The sequence below is a fragment of the Colossoma macropomum genome, unplaced genomic scaffold (genome assembly GCF_904425465.1).
Source record: "Colossoma macropomum unplaced genomic scaffold, Colossoma_macropomum, whole genome shotgun sequence".
Lineage (NCBI taxonomy): Eukaryota > Metazoa > Chordata > Actinopteri > Characiformes > Serrasalmidae > Colossoma > Colossoma macropomum.
The window spans coordinates 35,072,472-35,091,922 of record NW_023494804.1 but is presented as its reverse complement, the minus strand read 5'-3'; the positions used below and the strand labels follow the sequence as shown (position 1 = coordinate 35,091,922).

Here is a 19,451-nt window from a genome sequence, read left to right as displayed (position 1 = left end):
CTATGAACAGCAAAAGTAAGTGGATTGTCAATAAGAAGATGCGCTTCAGCCTCAGAGCATTCTTCAGAGTTTTGGATCTCTGCTTTGTTATAGCTTAAACTGTACAGTCAATCCGCCGTCAGAAGAATAATTCAATAATCCAGCAGCCTGTTAATCAAGTGATTAATTAATTAAGCATTTCTCCTCCCATTATTGACATTATAGCCAATTTAGACTGTAGTTGGTCTATTCCACTGGCTCCTAACTCCCATTCTGGGGACCCCCTATCCTGCACAGTTCCAAGAAATCCCACCCAAATGCACCTGGTTCATCTTATCAGCTAATTAGTAAGCCCTACATGAGGTGGATCAAGCGTGTTGGGACAGGGAGTACTTGAAACTGGGCAGGTGGGGGAGTTGAGAATCATGGGTCTATTCCCTATTGCACACCAACACCTGCAGTCTAGAAGGCAGATATATTTCCCTTCTCATGAAAACAAGGTTCTCTAGAAGCCCTGACCGTGTTATATTCAAGTATTCTCTTTCAGCTAATACTTTTGCCAAAACTACCACTCCATGAGCCAGTTGTATGACCGGTACAACCCATGGATTCATCGTCCACTGTCAGTGGTGTCTTCTACTTCTGATGAATTACCTATAAATCCTAATCAAGCTATTACAACAGCTGGGCAGTCAGAGTAGGCCTACCCTGTGTAGCACGTCCCCCTACAAAAACAAAGCAGAACCGAATTCTGAAGAGGGGTCTCTTTCCCCAGAGAAAACTATGCTTGTGGTAGTTGTAAGAGCAAAGATAAGAGATCTTCAGCATTATGACCCCTGAGACACACCACACCAAGACATTATAGGCACCAGTTATTAGGAAATAAATGAGAACAGCATTTTAAATCAAAAGCTTAGCTGAAATCAACGTGAACTGAAATGAACTGCTTCCATAAGCAAATGACCTTGTCAGTGTTACAGGACTGGCCTGAGCAGCATTTTACAGGAATAAAATACTCTCTGGCCTTTCGAAAACAAGCATCCAAATGCTTGTTCTCAACAATAATGTCTATATTTCATAATTAACTATAATTTTAAGTATGTTTCTTACCGCAATTAAATCTAGTAGGTGGCAACAATGTATCGGACAGCAAAAATTAACCAACATCAATTGGAGTGGAGTAAGGCAAGTAGACTACAAAGCTGTACTCTGATAAATATAACCATACTTTCATATTTAAGATGATTTATCTTGATTTACTTGTGTCTCCACAGTATACCTCATCACAAGTTCTGCACTGAGCATTTGTTTTCATCATTTAAAGTGTTCCCACATGTGATTTCTTTGTTCTTTTAGCTTTAATGGGATATAAAGCAATGCAGTTTGTTACACCAAGACAAGGTGACATTAATGCCTGGCATAAAGTTATGACTCATTTAACTAAACTAGCTATAGTTTATTGTACATATATTAACTATTCTGTGTAAAGGCATTTTTTAATTTTTGATGAAAAAATGCCTGCAGTTGTTTGTGTATGCCACAATGTTTGTGGCACAAAAAAAGACTTATGAATACTAAATAGAGAATCAAATACCAACTTAATAAACAAACACTTGCATATTCAAAATTTTTCATACCAAAGTCTTTTTCACCTGGCAAATTTTTCTTGAGTATGGTCTGATTGTGGCGTAAGATGTGCATGTGTGTGCGTGTCTATGATGCTTAGTGACTGCTGCTACTTACCATTGAGTATCCCATCATGCCTGTGGGAGTTGTGGCAGGGAAAGCCATGACGGACGGCGCCTGGGAGGACACGGGCAGAGTTAGAAAAGCCAGCAGTACAGAACACGGCAGTCAGAAAGACTGACAGAGCACCATTCAGCTGAACACCTCCAGAGTCAGAAATTCCACTCAAAGGAGCGCGCTGAGACCACAACAACCCTTTCACTTCCCACCTTCCAGACACACACGCATGCACACTTCAGTGCATAAAGAAAACTTTGTGCAGGTGGACAAACAGGACGTGGTTCTTTCTTTAACTCAAACGGTTAAGTCTCATTGGCTCGCACCCTCTGGCAGGGCTGAGCTCACATCTGGGACACATTAAACACATTCTGAGCGCACTCGACTGCTTCAGTCACTGCAACTGCTGTCCAGTGCATCTGAATGGCAGTATAACCAGAGAGAGAGAGAGAGAGCGAGAGAGAGAGAGGGAGAGAGGGAGCATGTACACAAATATCCAAATATCCAAGGGAGACTAGGCAAGAGAGAGTAAGCGAGTCTGTGTGCGCGCGCGCATGTGAGCAAATGTGTCCTCAATGGCAGTGTGGCTAGTAGCAGGTGCAGAGCTTGATTGAAAGAGGAGTTCTTTGTGAGGGAGCCGTGAGATTCTCAAAGAGGCTGAGCTCATGACAGACACACTTTTGTTTCCACTTACGGACCATTCAGATGTGTGAAAGGGCCTTCTCAGCTTAATCTTTGATAAGGCTATTCATTTCACTGAGAGGATGGGGTCCGAACAGAAAACGTATAGAAAAAGAACACATTTTGTCTGGAAGCTCATTTCCATCTAGAGAGCACATGGTTTAAAATTCCGACATCTATGCTTCCGAGCTGATGAAACACTATAGGTAGACTTATCTAAATTTAATTACTTTTTGTGCAGTGTACAGTTATTCTCACTACAAGTGCTCAGAAAAGGATGTATTAAATAGCACAGTTAGCTCTAAATAAAACAGATAAAACAATCACAAATAATCTAAAATCTAAATTAACATTAAAAACTCTTTTCTTTAATTTTCCATCACCAGAGAGCGGAAATGTTTACAGCCCAATGTTTCAGCACAATGTCCTCGTTAAAGAAATACTCCAGTGTTTTTCAACGTGATCTCTATCTGTTGCATCTACAGCGTGTCAATAACCACAAAAAATAATTTGGATAAAATTTCCCAGTGCTTAGAAAAGAACAGAAAAGCTGTTGACAGAAAACGTTAATAGTAGAACAACAGTCACAGCTTCTTCCCACTGGCTTCTACTGTACTGTACTGTTTGTTTTAGGTTAACTGGTTTTCTGTTCTTTTCTTAGTATGGCAAAATAACATGCCTGTTGTAATCTACCTCTATGTTATACATGAGGAATTAGTGACCCACCAATCCAATACACTCGATCCATATCTACTGTACAATACAGATGAGGCAGACTAGATTGAAAGAGGCAGATTAGATTGAAAAACGCTGGACTATTCCTTTATATCCGTCAGTATACTTCAAATGAAAAGGACGAAAGAATGAAAAAACATCTTTGTGGCTAAAACAATGCAGTGGTTTGAGTTTGTACAGCAGCACTGGCTGCCTAATCACTGCGTGGTTTGTTTTCTGAATTCTCTGTCTGATTTGTCCACGTCATATGCGAAGCTGGGGTATGGTGTCAGTTCCTCTCTCTATCTTGCTTGCTCTGTTTGGTGTCATGATGTCAGCTCCCGAGAACACAAGTCTCTACACAGTTTAGTCATACTCAATTCCACTTGCTAGCTACTTCTCCCCATCATGAAGGAAAGTGATCGAAAGTGATGAAATGCTTCCTCTGAGCCACGTGAACTGCCATCTTTTTGGACTCCTGTTAACGCAACATCACTGAACAGCTCAACACGCCTGGAGGAGAACACTAACAGCTAATTCTGTTACGTCAGCCAAAAGACACCCATGTTGGCTTGACGAGTGATGGGAGGAGGGGAAGGGCCATCCATATGCTCTCTTGAGGGAGAGGGAGGCCAGTTATGCTCTCTTGCGAGAGGTCAAACGTGCGATCTAGCCAAGGATTGCGCCAAAACTTGTATGATTGCATCAGCAGGCAAGACGGCGAATAGGGATGAATAGATCTAAATGGTTAATAAAGAAATTAAATTTGTTTCTAACCATGATCTTCCTTTAATTTGTGAGGCACGGTTAGAAATTCCTAGCGTAATGCTGAAATACTGTATGCTGTTCTGTGTTCAGAAAATAAGGGCATTTTCTATATAAAAAACAATTAAGCACTTAAAAACTAATTTTGCATGAGCGCCGTAGGAGCCAATCAATTTTGGACTAGCTCGAGAGTGCCCTCTAGTGTTTGACAAACCCAAAAGACCTTACTGTGGGGTAGTTCTCCTCAAATCAGCCAGCATTTCGCTCCCATTCACAAAAAAATAAATAAATAAATAAAATGGAAAAACAAAAAAAAGGTCGAAGCAACACGTTTGCACCACTAAGGAACCGACTGGGTGCTTTGTAAAATACACATACGAAGGCATCTGTAGTTAATTAAGTTTTCCTTCGTTCTTTGGTCATCTGAAGTATACTGGCGGTTTAGGCTAGCCTTTAATGCTAGTGCCCAAATCAACCTAAAGCATCATGCATTCAACGGCCCCCTCCCACATAAGGAAAATGTTTAACCAGATGGGGTGCGAGGGTTGGGGTGGGACAAAACCATCTCTCAGTCAAATCATCTGGTGTGAACAAGGAGAAAATTTCACAGAAGATAATACAGGAGGTAGTCAGTCATGCTGTGGAAGCACTTGGTTAGATCAGCTGGTCACAATGAGCACAGGGGCTTCAGTGTGACTCTGGTCACTATGTGCACAACCGTAAGCAAACACTCAAACATACAGAGTTCACTCTCACGCGCACAGACACACTGACACAGTGTTGTGACCAGGAAGCTGTGAGGTTAATAATAAACTCATGCTTTCAAAAAACAGTTCAACCACTTGACTTACGTATTGTGGGAAATGCATGCCATTCTGTTTATTCCACCAGATGAAAATTACACAATGCAACAAGACAGTTAGAGGAGACAAAGATACAAATGACACACAAAAGACACACACTGCAGGTCAATTTCCAGCACATACTACACAACTCTTTGCTGAGCACAGCTGAGTGTTTTTGTTTAGAGACAACTGTTTAACATTAAGACAGGTGCCATTTTTAAAAGTCGTTTCTTGTAAAGGACTGAAAAACATGATGATCTCACCATTGTGGCAGGGTTCCATGTTGTGGTGGGAGCAGTCTTTGGTTGCCAGTTGGTTCCACCAGTCAACTTCTTCTCACCAGGCTGACTCCAATGGATGTCACTTAGTACAAAAAAGCACGGCCCACATTAGCATCTGCCATGGGCTGCAGCTGATTTAAGATAGATTGTGTGATGTTACTTACTTTTTTGCTGTGCCATTCCCAATGCCCAGATCTATTTAAAGAAAAAAAAAAAATATATATATAAATCATAGTGAGCTGGGGTAACAGTTGAGATTTGACACAATCCTTTTACCAGTATGCCAAAAATAAATGCAAATAACACACAGGAACAGTGCAAACCGTGCCAATGTTATTCCATTTAGCTGAGTGGCATGAGACAAGAATGTCCATCACGTTTCAAATTAAAATTAAACCACAGCAGTTTAATCATCTCCTGCTGTGTAGTCTGTTGCACCTGAAGTAGTTCACTTTGTATGATGCAGTAGACATACTGAAATTGCCAGTCTTTTGGGGGTAGCCTTAGCCTAACATGGACACCAGAGTGCTTCTGTTTTTCCTCTCATACCGTCTTCAGTTCATGGCCTTGCCTGCGCAACAAACCATGGACCAGCTGGCACCGATAGACCATGAATGACTAACGTTTTGAAATTTCTGGTAGTGTCTGACAGTGTATGGAACACATGTATGAGACAAAAGATTTGAGAAAGTCAACAAAGCTTAAGTTAGCTTCTTATGTAAATATTACTGTTCCACCTTAAATGGTGCAGTAGTTACAATCAGGTGCCTGTCCTGGTGCCAGAATGTTTCCGGTGCTCCATTTAAGGTGGAAAGTAACATTCAAACAAAAAGCTGGCAAAGAAGAAGTCAGCTTTGTAGAAATGAGACATGAAATACTTAGCACGGGTTTCGCAGGGCTACATTGTTTTTTTTTGTCCACTGTTTTACACAAATCATATTTTAGATTTACTTGGCCATTAAAAGTCTTTCTTAATAAAAAAATAAAAGCCCATTACAGCATGATAAGTCTCAAACTACAAACACAGATTTAAGCATCCTAAATGGTTTTACTTGAAAATAATAATAATATATATAAAAATGTTCAGAAATTTTAATTTGATATAAATTTCTCAACATACCACCCACTACTAGATGAAACACAAACATGCTGTAAGATTATAACTTGTTAGCTTATTATACTGATAACATATTATCTAAACCTAAAGTCTACATATAATCAGAACTCAGACAGAATCAAGTGAAAAATAAGCTTTATAGCTATAGGATGAGTAGAAAAATGCAAAATGAGTCAGCTGCCGGTACATACTGCCCACGAGGTTGGCCAGAGAGGAGTCCAGGTCATCAGACACCAGTTTGCCAGGCTGCTGAGTGCTGGGCGGCAAGCCCTGGTTTGGAGAGGCTACTGTGGGTTTCAGGATACCACCTAAAACATCATCTTAAAAAAAATGAAGAAAGGGATGAGAGGAAAAAAAGACGAGTGAGAAAAAAAAAAATAGAACAATAGACAGAGAGATACCCCATATTTAAATATGGATGGAGTGAAAAGTAACCTCATGAAATGCAAAGGCAAAATGTAAAGAACTCTGGAAAACAGGGTTTGGAGCGTTCTTTTAAAAGCAGCATCAACTCACCCAAGCAGTGAATGCCATGCAAAGCCAAGGCCCAAAGAGGTTACCACAGCAGAGAGAGAGAGAGAGGGAGAGAGACAGAAAGAGGGGACATATCAATGTATAATCCCAACATACAGCACACTATGAGTCTTACTCTGTCAACAAAACATGCCGTACTCATTTTAATGAAGTCCTATAAGAAGAACTCTCTAATACCTCCTCAAAGTTTTAATCACTGTGAGAGGTGTTTTATTGCTGGAAGTCACCACGTCCAGCGAAACGTCCGGGGAGAATTTCCCCGTTGTGGGACTAATAAAGTATTATCTTATCTTATTATCTTACCACAAACCTAGTCAATATATTTGGTATTTCCCATTGTCCTAAGAAAGTTCTAATAATGATTCAACCTATTTGTAGTCATTTTTAACTTGTTTCAATGATCATATCTAGTTGGATTTTCTTATTGCATTGGCAGATAATTTTGCTTGTTTTAGGAATTATTGTTTGAAAGAAGTACAACTGGGAGTCAGAATATATATACATATATCTTTATACAATTTGAGTAGACTAAAATAACTAAAATAAAAAAATACGGAAAATAATAGGTACGACAGTTTTATTATACACTATTATACACAATTTTCTAATAAAAAATACTAGATGTCAAAAAGGTTGATGATGCATGCAGCAAGATCACAGTATACATTATTAGCGTACATGGAAAAAGGAGCTGAGTGAGGTTTGAAGATTGTGCTCCTTTGCTAAACTGTCTGGATGATGAAAACTGCACTTCGTGGAACATCATGCAGGCATTACGCAGAAACCATTCATGAGGATGATGATGGTTGCAGGATCATAGATCCAGAGTGGCACCACGTACAGCACAGCAGCAGCAACTCCCAGGCCTTTAGATTTCCAGGGTCGTGAGATGGATGTGAGGCAGAGGAACAGTAGAGAACAGGGAAATAAAGTCATTATCTCTTACCAGCGGCGTCTGTGCTGTTAATGGTGGATTTATTGCCGAACACAGAGTCGAAGTCGACGTTAAGGCCGGAGGAGCTGGTGGGCTGGGGGACGGGAGACGCTGAAAACCCTGCAGAGGACAAAACGAGAAGGGCACAACACAAGTGACCCAGTTAGACTTTAGACCCGCAGGGCAAATGTGCCATTGAATGGAGTCTGGCCATTGTGTGCCATGTCATTTTCTCAACATGAATGGATCAATTCACTGCCACTGCTTTCACTTCCCAAGAAAGCCAGGTGTTGGAGCCAGCGTGGCTGGGGGCAATTCAGATAACACTTATTTCCAGGAACCACTGCACACACACACACACACACACACACACCTTTGCTGTGCTCAGTAAAGCAACAGAGCCATCATCTCACTGTAATCCATAAAACCACACTTGCCATAACTGAGCAGTCACTACTGATAGGAGTAATCATGCAGTCTACCAATTATTTAATGATCAACTGAATATTCAGACTTTTTAAATTATGTAAACGGATTTAACTGAACAAAAAAAACAGCACAGCCTTTCAGAATAAACTAACAGCATTTACAGCAAACTAGATAAACAAGTATGACTTTGAAAAAAACATTAATAACTATATGGGTGTTTCTGCAACTAAAGGCACTTTTGGCTGTCCAAATTTTAAGAAAATTGACAACAAAAATTAAATTAGGTCATTAATTGCAATACAACTAATAAGTTGTATAAGTACAAAATTATATTAAAAAAAAAATTGACATGAATTGAATTTGTCCATGCAGTGAATTTAATGTGAATTTAATATGAATATTAATATGAAGTGTCTTTACAACACTAAGATGAAAATAAAATTAGGACACTTTATAGTACATTTTCACTGTTTTTAAGTACAAATAACACATCAGAATGGGCTGTTAAATTAGCTTTCACAGACAAATTCTAATATATTTGAATTTATCACGAATGTGAAGTTAAAAACCAAATTTAAAATACAGTAATAGTGCTATGGTAAGTACATATAAAAATACTAAATATGAAAAAAATTACTTTACTGTGAATTCAGGGACACCTAGATCAGATTTCCCACACTTTTGTCCATGTGCTCCATGGGTAGCTTATGGGTAGCATTGAAAAGGTTTGGCTGGCTTTGAAAAAAAAATTTATTGAAGGTCATTTGGTCAGCAAGGGTACATGAATGTGGAACAGATGCATTTATTGTGAAATTGTGACAGCTCTAGCTCATGTATATAAACACATTTCGGTCCAACCTGTTCACCTACAATTAGTTTAACCTTGTTCCTCACAAAGCTGCTCAAAAGGACCCCAGAGGGGGGGCAAGAAAATAAAAAGGACAGAGAGAAAAAGAAAGAAGATACAAGCAAGACACAGACTAGAGACAATAGGAGAGGTTGGGGGAGAGGCAGGCAGGAAGCAGCACCTACCTCCGAATAGTCCAGCTACAGCGGAGGGCTCGGAGTGGAAGAGTGGGGTGTTAGAGTAGGGGGCCGGAGAACAGAACGAGTCTGCCACAGCCACAGGACAGCAGAGGAGGAAAGCCAGAGACGCAACATTAGAACATTAACATACACACACAGAGCCAAAGAGGACTGGCTTCCTCAGACACAGCTGCCTAGCCTCAAACAATAAGGGATATTAAATGGATTATGACTATCGGCAGCCCAGTTTCATAATGGCCTGTGTCTCAATATGGGCACTGTGTTCTTACACTAGACACTATTTACTTCGTTATGCAGTGGCTAGATTTTTGTAGTGTGGTCTCAAATCAAACACTAAATGCAAATGATAAATTATTGCATGATCATTAAACTGTATGTGAAACGTCTCCATACAAACAGCTGCCAATTTTACACTGAAAAAGGAAATAATGTTAACCCAAAACATTTTGCTTCCAATTTGCTTTGGCAGACATGCTTGGTGCACTGGCCATTTTGAAAATTTCAAGCTGCAGTCTTTGATAGGGTGCACAATCAGATTCCGACCAGGATGGGAATCAGCCTATATTCCCCTCTAAATACCAGGGTCCATTGACGGGACTAACACAAACACAGTCATCTAGTAGGTGTGCCATACCTACGTTGGGTGAAAGACTAGAATGTTGTTTTCCCAGTAACTGTAGTATATTTTACTCCTAAGCTCTTTTCTGAACATTTTAAGGAAACTGCAAACATTCAAATATTTGTGTTTGTCACACTGGTATCCTCTAGTCTTAACTTGTGATGAGCAACTGGACGAATAATTTTTATTTTGGACAATCTCTTATGATTTTTATTAACCCTTGTGTGGTGTTGATGTGTTTGTTACTCAGTGGTCTGGTGGACCCACCACATTGTTTTTTTTTTTAAATCAATACAGCCAGAACAATTTATGTAAAAATACCAGATTAAAATCTAATTTAAAAATATCACAAGTGACCAGCGTAGGGTTCTCTGTTAGCAGCCATAACCAGTCAGCAGCCTGTCCATGTTGTCCACCCTCACACACACACACGCATACACAAACACATACACACACACACACACACACACACACACACAAACAGCAAGCCATGTAGGAGGAGAATGGAGTAAAGGGACACAGCACCTCCACACTTTCAGTCCCCGTGGGCTCACCCAACACCACGAGTAATATAAATGTGTGGGGAGTGAACAGTGTGAAGGCACTGAAAATGTGTTATTTTATATGTTCTTCAGAGAAAATGAGCAAAGGCCAAGAAATCTGGGGTTGAAACAATAATCAATCGCATCTTTTTTTATCTTTTGGTAAATATTGAAAATGAGTCCCACAGACCAGAACACCACACAAGGGTTAATTTGGCTGTAAAGCAAGCTGAATGGCTTTTCCCCAATTCACTACATATGGCCTAAATCTGCTAAGAGCAAACACCCTTCTGATGATTATATCTTGAAGGTGGGAGGAACTACAACTGCTTTAGGGTTGATACAGGATGGCTGACAGTTTGAAGTTTTTATGGCCAATGCAAAGTTAATGTTACTAATAGAAATCACGTCTGCATTTACTGGCCTAATTGGTAAATCAGTGAATTTCTTTATCTCTGTGCTGGAGATTCCCAATTTGTGTAATTCAGTGAGAAAACGCTGATGAACAAAAACATAAAAAGGATACTGAACTGTAAATTTTGTCAAACTCATGAGTGTGAGAGATGTATCCTGTTGCATTTCCCAATCTAAAGACACTGCGCTGAAAGTGACCAGCCCATTACGAATATACTCGAGTTGAGACACAGGACAACACTAGGCTGCATGAAGAAAACCTATTAACTAGAAATGTATTTTAAAGAAAACAGATGCATAAACTAATATTTTAAGACTGTAAAACTAGTATTTCAAAACAAAGAGGGAACTAAGGAACCAAATCCAGCAGAAGAGGAAGCAGGGTTAGCACAGGACGCCGAAAGCCTGCAGAACACAGCAGAAACACACACAGGGCCCTGCAGCGTGGAGCTGTGTTTTCTGAACCCAGAGAACAGAGTCACACGCGGGCGTCTGTACCTGAGAGAAAACCCTCTATCCGAGCAGAGGGCTCGAGAGTGCAGGCAACAGAGGAGCTTGAATCGAGAAAGGGATTGTAATGATCTGGAGAACCAAAAAATAAAAATTCACATTTGGAAAACAAGGTAAAACTTAGAGGTTTTAATGATGGGAAATGGAGACTTTTACCTTTAACTTAATTTGAAATGAAACTGAAACAAACTTTAGCATAACTTGAACAAAAAGAAAATATCGTAAAAGAAATATTGCAGCAAGTTCTTTAACTGAGGAGGAAAGGAGGACACACTTCAAGTCTAGGGCCTGACTGATATTAGGTAGTCACAAACACAGATTTCATGGAGTTGAAAATTCAAATTCAGCTAAGATAATATGGTCAAAAGTTAAACAGCACTTTACTGTCTGATGTGACTGTCAGCTGTCAACTGTAAACCATCAAAGAGGATTATCAGTTCTTAAAAATGGTCAAATTTCTATATAAAATCCTCTAAGCTATCAATTCATTATCGGTGGCAATTATCGCTGGTGTTATGGACATGTCTATGGAACCTTAATATTGGTTTGTTTTATCAATAAACCAATATATCGGTAAGGCCCTACTCAAGTAATCATGCAGCCAAGTTGACGGTCATGAAAGACATGGCTACCGAACACAAACAGTGCTCATAGGTTATGTAGTTGCTTCGGTCTCCTCTAAATCACAACCAGGCAAATGTCCTGGGCAGGATTAAGCTTTGTCTTGGATTTTCAGTGTAAGCAAAGCAATTTACAAAGCGATTAGTTCAAATCTACACTTAATCTGTGTCCAGAAATCAGGCACCCAGATATTTCAACACAGACCAACCAAGTAGCAGTATTTTAAGTAAATGATAACGGTGCCTCTATATAACAGCTGCAAACATGATCACATACACAAATACACACTCCCGCAAGACAAACCATCTGTGCTTCGTTGTTCATCAAATGCTTGTTGTTGTTATAGTATATAATTAGCTTACGGAGGCCATGCTCTATTGCATACACACACACACACACACACACACACACACACACACACACACACATGCACAGCAGAGGTCTGCACAGGCATTAAAACTGAATCCTGAACCAGATCTGCACCTGCAGCTTTGAGAACTGACCCAAAAGTTTCTGCTAGATTTGAAACCCAAACCTGCTCACACGAACTTTGAGAGATAGATTATCATAGACAGTTTTACAGGACCTTGCTTTGTTGCAACAGAAAATGAACCAGCCAACACAGACATTGACATTTGTTTCTGGATAATAGCTGCTGCAGAACGGCTGCACCCATTTTAAACTTATCACTAAAGACAAGACACAGGCTTGAGCTGATTTACGACAGTATCATCAACTGGCAATAGTTTCCAGTTACTGCAACTGACAGGTTAGACAATTTAAATGATATGACCAAGTCATCCATGCGCACAAAAGTAATGATATTTCTCTCGCAGTTTTCTTTTAACGTTTATGTCCTGAATCAGCCCTAGTATGTTATTTTGCTTTAGAACATTTTGTGGAGGTAGACAAAGGCAGAACTTCGTAATTGTGGTCGGGTTTGTTACACTGATAAAGCTGTGCAGCAGCCTCCCATGAACAGGGCTTAAAAGATTTTTACATAATTTTTTAGATAACCGATTTAACCATAAAGACGATGCCTAGCTGTAGTAACAGTGGCCTTTTCACATGGTGCCTTTAAAAAGCCACCTTCCTTTCCTTTTTCCTTCCCTGCCTGCATCCTGTACCCTACGACAGTATTATCAATCCACAATGACTAGGGGGTTCGATCAGATGATATGCTGCACACGATATTACAAGCCTTTGAGCCAGTCCTCCTGCTGTCATAGTTCAAAAATAATCTCTGATGCACTGTAACATCCAAGTCATAATTTTCCCATAATTAAGATGCTTCTGACCCATTTGGGATTAAAAAAAATTAGCCTACATTTACACAGCAGGTAAAAGTGGCCCAAATCTGATTTTCTCACCAAATCCGATTTTTTTGTTTGGCTGTTCACATTATCTTTTAAATGTGACCTGTATGTGACATCAGTCTGAACAGATCAGCTCCTAAACCGACCCACACGCGCAAAAGAACAATGCTTCACGTGGCCGCTCATCCAAGGGTAACCAATCATGGTCAGCGAACGCCAGTCGCTCCTTCCAGTTTCGTCTTCACCAGCATCATAGGAGCGATTCTAAAGTTCCAATGACTGACAGCTGGGCTCATCACCCACAATGTGTTCGCCGAAAAAAGGGCTCAATATTCGGCCACGGCCACTTCTTTGGTTTGTGTCCTCGGATTCTTTAAACTGTTCTCTGATGCTGCAGCCTGGCCACGTTCAGCCGTTCTGTTCGAAACCTCTTCGAACACGGAGCGGTTGCAATGAGTCTTTTCTAATGTTTTGGTACAGAAACATCAGCCTAAATGTTTGAGTCTCAGCAGTGCGAAATTATGACGAATGTCGAGTTGACTGACGTAAAAGTTGCATGAATTCTGATCTGGCTGTTCAGACTGAGTCGCATTGCCGCAGATCGGATACGTATCGGATTTCAGTGCCACATATGAAAGCGTCTCAAATCGGAATTGAAAATGTCAGATTCAATGCGTTTTTTGCTGTTCACACTGCCACAGGTATGAGGTATAAGAATAAAATGTCCTGAATTCGTCCCAAAACCCAATTTTTTTGGTTAGCAGACCTCCAACACACACACATGCGCACACACTTTAGACTCAGGATACGCTTATCACTAGTTCTAGACAGTTAATGTATGAATCCAAGGTGCAGTGGAGCATGCATCAAATGGGAATGGAAAATGAAACCAAAACATGCAGGAGACAAATGAATAAAACAAATGCAATGATCAGTGAAAGAAAAGAAAAGCTGTTTACCACCAAACATTTCATGACTGGGTGTCCTAGAAGGAAAACTAACAGCATCAGAAGACACAAGAGGTGGATGAACAGCATCGACAGGTTTGGTAAGGAAAGGGTTTAAGTTTGGAATGGAGTCGTCGACAGTCTCTGAAGAAGTGAAAGGATCTACACAGCCATAAAGAAACAGAAAACAAGACAAGACAACAGAAGGAAATGTTAGAGATGATAAGACACAGCATGCAGATTCACATGTACGGACATGGAGTGGCCACAAAAAGACAGCAGATACAGATTAAGCCTGGTTTAGGATTAAGATAGGGCCAGGTTTAATCAGTCCCCAGAAAACTGAATCCATACTTCAAGCCATTTTCATATACATCCAATCTCAATATGATAAAACAAGTCCTATATAAGCATTTGCATTCATATTTACAATGAGTTGCAATAAGCATGAAGTACAGCAAACTTTGAGTCAGTTTCCCAGACAGAGATTAAGGCTAAGCCTAGACCAAAAGGAGTTTCCACTGGGGATTCACCATTTGCACTGCTAGTCCAAGACTAGACTAAATCCATTTCTGGGAAACCAGCCCATACAGCTTTTCTTATACAGAGTGCAGTGAACCTATTTTGAGACTGTTGAAGTAATAATGGTGTCAATGAAGTCCTAAAAGTCTGCACTACTACAGGAGGACTTTGCCAATGCTTACCTTGACTGAGCAGCTCTTAAAGAAATGAAATAAGAACAAAAAAGTAAGTAAATGCAAATGTAGACTAAAATTAGACTTTCTAGACAGCTTTATAGCATGCATGTGTGCCATGGCCCTGTAATCCTGAAATTCTTAGACAAAATAATGGAAATTACAAAAACGACTAAATCTATATAGCTGTTTACACCTTGCATCAGCATGTGTTTAAGGTGATTGGGTCAGGTTCAGCTTTTACTTTATCATGTGAAAAGCCAGGATGCACTGTAATCTGATCACTCAAATCAAAATTTTTGTACCTGCATACATTATACAAACAAACGCAAATACATCTGCTTGTGTGAAAAGTGTAAACGGAATTTGGCCAAAGTATATCCAGATACGATCTGGACATGAAACGTGTTCATGCAAGATGTAAACAAGCTTGACGTGTATAAAAGGTGAATGGTCTAAAAAAAAACAAAAAAACAGTTAAGCTGTCTGATTATTTGCCAATATGACAAAGTCAATACCTTTAACTTTTGAGCAACACAAGGCCCTTAGACTGCACATTATAGCTAATACCTGACCTGCAGTGTACCAGTTCCAGAGAGGGCAAAATCTGAGCATTAAGCTGTGGGAATATGAAGGCATATTCCATTCAAAAGAAAACTGGAAGTGTGTTGAAACCTGAACATGCAGGCATTTAAGCAGGATAGAGGCTAACATATTTAACAGGAAGCTACTTATCAAGTTCAATTTAAAAAAACTCTATGACAGTCAAACACATCATGAGGCTCACCAAGTTGTTCATTTATGATAAGGTGGTCATTTAAGATGCAGCAGGAACCACAGTCAAAACACTAAAGCAAAAAAAAACTAAGTGACATTTACTGTATTTGCATAGTTGTTTATGGATCTTGCAGAAAATTGCAATCTCAAATCTGTAGAATCAAGAAACCCAGAGAATGTCTGTATCTGAGAAATACAGGCAAGATGAGGAGGTCCTAGATCAGCACTTGGGCCTACAAAATGGTTGACTCATACTTCTGGATTAGAACTTTGGAGCACCTTCCTTTCACTTAACAAAGAAGGACAGACAACTGTAGCACCCGAGTCACAATAAAAGCGTCAATCTCCGTTCTCTAGTTTGGGCTCCCTGACATCATACCACCTCTACAACTGGCTTTGACAAGGGCCAACATGGATGGAATGCCTACAACTAGTCAAATATTAGATTACGTATCAGCACTTAAATTTTATCGCATAACTTTGTAAGAAAGTAAATTCAGCAATGTTAGCACAAGGCTTGACAGCAGCCTAAATATGACTGTGCTATCAATGTTATCCATGATACTTATACAGTAAATTTAAACCTAAATTCCTCTTCTCCCCTAGTCCTGATTAAATGAATAAAACATAGATAAATGTAAAAGGAGAGTATTTGTATGTAGGAATGACTACTCTAGATTCAGAATCAATCAACTTGCAGGTGAGAACATAGTGGATTGTATGGGTTGCACTTACCTCCCCATGTGTTGGCTACAGGCAGAGCAGTGGGGAGAGGCAGAGAAGGCTGGAACGCTGGCTGCAAGTCAAGAAGATCACTCGGCACCTTTGAAGTACTAAAGTAAAACACACAAAAACACAGACACACAAACTCCATTAATGGCTCTTGTAAAAATTTACTCAGAAGGTCAAAAATTTCTCTCACGCATGCGCAAAGACAAACTTGGCAGGCTGATTTGAAATGCTTAGTCTACACACTGGAGGACTGCAACTTTCTACTGGCCAGCTATTCTCAAGGCAGGAATCTAGACATCACAGTATAAAGCAGGGATAGGACTGTCTTTTATACCTTTAGTCATGCAGTAAAAAATCACAGCCAGGATGGTTTAAGAATTAGTTTAAGAGATTTTTTTATGCCTGCGACTCAAAGGATGGCAAGTGCTCCAATCTCTCCCACGCTGAAGCCTCTGCACCATTATTTATCCTCTCAACACAACTTATCTTAATGGTATAATTGCTGCCCAAATGACTTCCCTTCATTAGCACATGCAGTGAAAGCTGATCAGTGGGTTGTAGGCAGCAGTAAATGGAAGGCAGGCTACTGGGAGGAACAGACCATACCAACAGAGTAAAAATGCATCAATGCATTGATTTTATGTTAGAATCGATTAAAATAACATGGTGGATGACGTGGTCACCACGCATATGGAATAAATCATATCGCTGCTGTCGGTACAAAACCTCATTTTTCATACTTTGAAAACGCCCATTGCCCTTTACACTGTGTGTAAATTTCACGATGAATTGACCAAAAGAAATGGCCCAAAATTACTGGGAAAAATGTCTGGTTCCATTTACTTAAAAGTTGTTTTTTTCCTGTCCTGTTATCATGGAGAGAAGAGATTTTGTTCCGTCAGCAGCGAAAATGTTCAATATACCTTCCAGACAGGAATGCCACTTACATCAATAAGAGTCCTTGGGGAAGACTTAACACTACATTCAGTTAACCCCTGTAGGTCATTCTGCTTTAGAACATGTGTTATAGTTAAATAAGTGCAAATATTAATGCCCATTTACTGTAAAGCTAAACCATATCTGTGCATGAGTTCAGCATATACAGGATGAAACTCATGCACATTTTTTTTGGCCCATAAAAAACCTTTAAAAGGTGAGTCTTGCCCCACTACCAGCACAAGACTAACTTAAAGTCAGTGATTCTATTAAATACATGATGTAAATGCCATTTTACTACTACTACTACTACTACTACTACTACTACTACTACTACCACCCAAATGTATCAAAAAGTGCAAATGATTAGTGCATATGACAAGGCAAAATCAGGTTTGCATATATCAGCTACAACATAAATGCTGTTGTTTAAATGTAATCTAACTATATAATATTTCTGGTTCTGGGAACGCTGGGGGGGCTACTTTCCCCAACTTACCCTCATAGTCAGTACATTATGTATTAATTTTCTGGCCAAAATTAAAAAAAAAAAAAAAATCTTCACAACAAAATAAAGTACCTCCATACTACATAATCAAACAAAACCTGGGTAAAATTCGATACTTCATAAGTATGTTAAGTACATGTTTCCTAAAGAGACACAGTAGAATTAAATTGCATCATTGTGAGATTTAAACCCCAGCTACACACAACAGGGTTAAGTGGGTGTAGTTAGTTATGAGAACTGAAATTAGTTGCACAATCTGTGAATTCCTGTTCCTACACTACATTACAGCTTGCCTCCAAGAACTGCAGCAACTCATGTGCACATGAAAATTGTGTAGTGATACAAAATGGGAACTGAAAGGGGACTGAGTGGAGCAGAGCTGAGCAAGAATGGCTCACATTTCTTGGCCATCTTTCCCCTCCCTCTCCTCACATCTCCCTAACCTGCTGGTGGAGCTGGGTGTGGAGAACAGGTCGATGGCCGGGGCAGTGCTGATGCTGCCGGTTGCCGTGGAGACCGGAGAGGCAGCCGTGGTGGAGGATGTGGAAGGCTTTTTGGAGAGTTCCTTCAGGCGCTGCTCCTGAGAGAACACACACATACAGACTCAAACACGTAATACATACAAAACTCCACAGTGCGCACCTTAGAGAGTCAAATACCGAGATTAGCCACAACCACATTTATTAATCCTTTTCTATTCTTGTGTTTTCGTATTGTAGTCCTATAAGGCAGAAGCAGTCCTTTGGTGGAATGGGTGCATGCACAGTATAAGTCAGAGACCACCCTTAATTTATTTAATTTTTAGTAAGCACTATTAACTACAAGTCATTCATTTTTCAGGAGATATTTCTGAGGAGATCATTAAAATCCACTTGAATGAAGGGAAAAATCAGTGAAATAAGAGAAAAACCTTGTATTAGAAATATATATTAAAAGATGTGTAAGACCTGTTAGACCACAAAAACCATCAGAAAAATAGTACCTAAAGCTTCCATTTTCGAGAGACAGAAGAAAGATCTGCTTCAGATCTGAAAGGATGCGCAGCTGTCAAGAAGCTGCTACAGAGAAAAGAAAAGAAAAAAAAAGAAAAAAAAAAAAAGAAAAATAAATAAGAAAATAAAAAGAAACTGCTGGTTTTCTCAGAACAATGGGCTGACCACCCCAAAGTCCAGACCTCTACATGATTGAATGTGTGTAGAATTATTTCACAAGTAGCAGAAAATGCAACCAACTTCTAGAACTGAACTGAAGCAGATTTCTTTAAAAAACTGAACGTGTCTCCCAAAAACGTGTAAATTTGTGTCTAATATGTTTTTTTTTTTTTGTTTACTGGTGCTGAAAAATCACTTAATGGTCCTGACTGGACATTAAATAAATGAAGGGTGGCCTAACTTTTAAACAGTACTGTATGTCAGTAATGGTAGAGTTAGGTAAGGTGTCAGGCCGTAACACACCTTAAGTGCTTTTAAACGAGCCTGTTCCTCCTCAAGAGCTGCCTGCTTTTCCCTCTCATCCACTTTGGTGAAAGATATGCCTGTGTTCGCCAGAGAGGACACTGCGTTGGATAGCGTACTGGCCCTAGGAGGGAGAAGAGAGGAAGAGAGAGGGAGGAGAGAGGGAGAGAGAGAGAGGGGGAGAGGGGGAGAGAGAAATAGGACAGAGTGAGCAAACATGTCAGTATCATTTGCTGTGTTGGTAAAAGTGGACTTCCCCTGGCCTGTAGCAGACACACAGATCAGGGTTTTACTGATTCCTTCACAGAAGT

At 39.8% G+C, this 19,451-nt stretch overlaps 1 protein-coding gene across 28 annotated transcripts in view; it reads right to left on the bottom strand.

Annotated features, from left to right (window-relative positions):
* The window catches only part of picalma (phosphatidylinositol binding clathrin assembly protein a), a 69,672-nt gene that overhangs the window by 8,932 nt on the left and 41,289 nt on the right, over nt 1–19,451 (bottom strand). For 3 of the 28 annotated variants that reach the window (XM_036594999.1, XM_036595006.1, XM_036595027.1), the window contains 12 exons: nt 19,141–19,264; nt 18,085–18,266; nt 16,246–16,343; nt 14,051–14,200; nt 11,143–11,226; nt 9,055–9,135; nt 7,606–7,713; nt 6,317–6,445; nt 5,173–5,203; nt 4,991–5,090; nt 4,734–4,757; nt 1,723–1,782 (listed from right to left, as the gene is read on the bottom strand). In XM_036594999.1, the coding sequence (XP_036450892.1) occupies nt 1,723–1,782; nt 4,734–4,757; nt 4,991–5,090; nt 5,173–5,203; nt 6,317–6,445; nt 7,606–7,713; nt 9,055–9,135; nt 11,143–11,226; nt 14,051–14,200; nt 16,246–16,343; nt 18,085–18,266; nt 19,141–19,264 (1,171 nt within the window). The remainder of the gene's footprint in view (nt 1–1,722; nt 1,783–4,733; nt 4,758–4,990; nt 5,091–5,172; nt 5,204–6,316; nt 6,446–7,605; nt 7,714–9,054; nt 9,136–11,142; nt 11,227–14,050; nt 14,201–16,245; nt 16,344–18,084; nt 18,267–19,140; nt 19,265–19,451) is intronic. The other 25 variants (XM_036595002.1, XM_036595009.1, XM_036595004.1 and 22 more) reach the window with 24 other exon arrangements.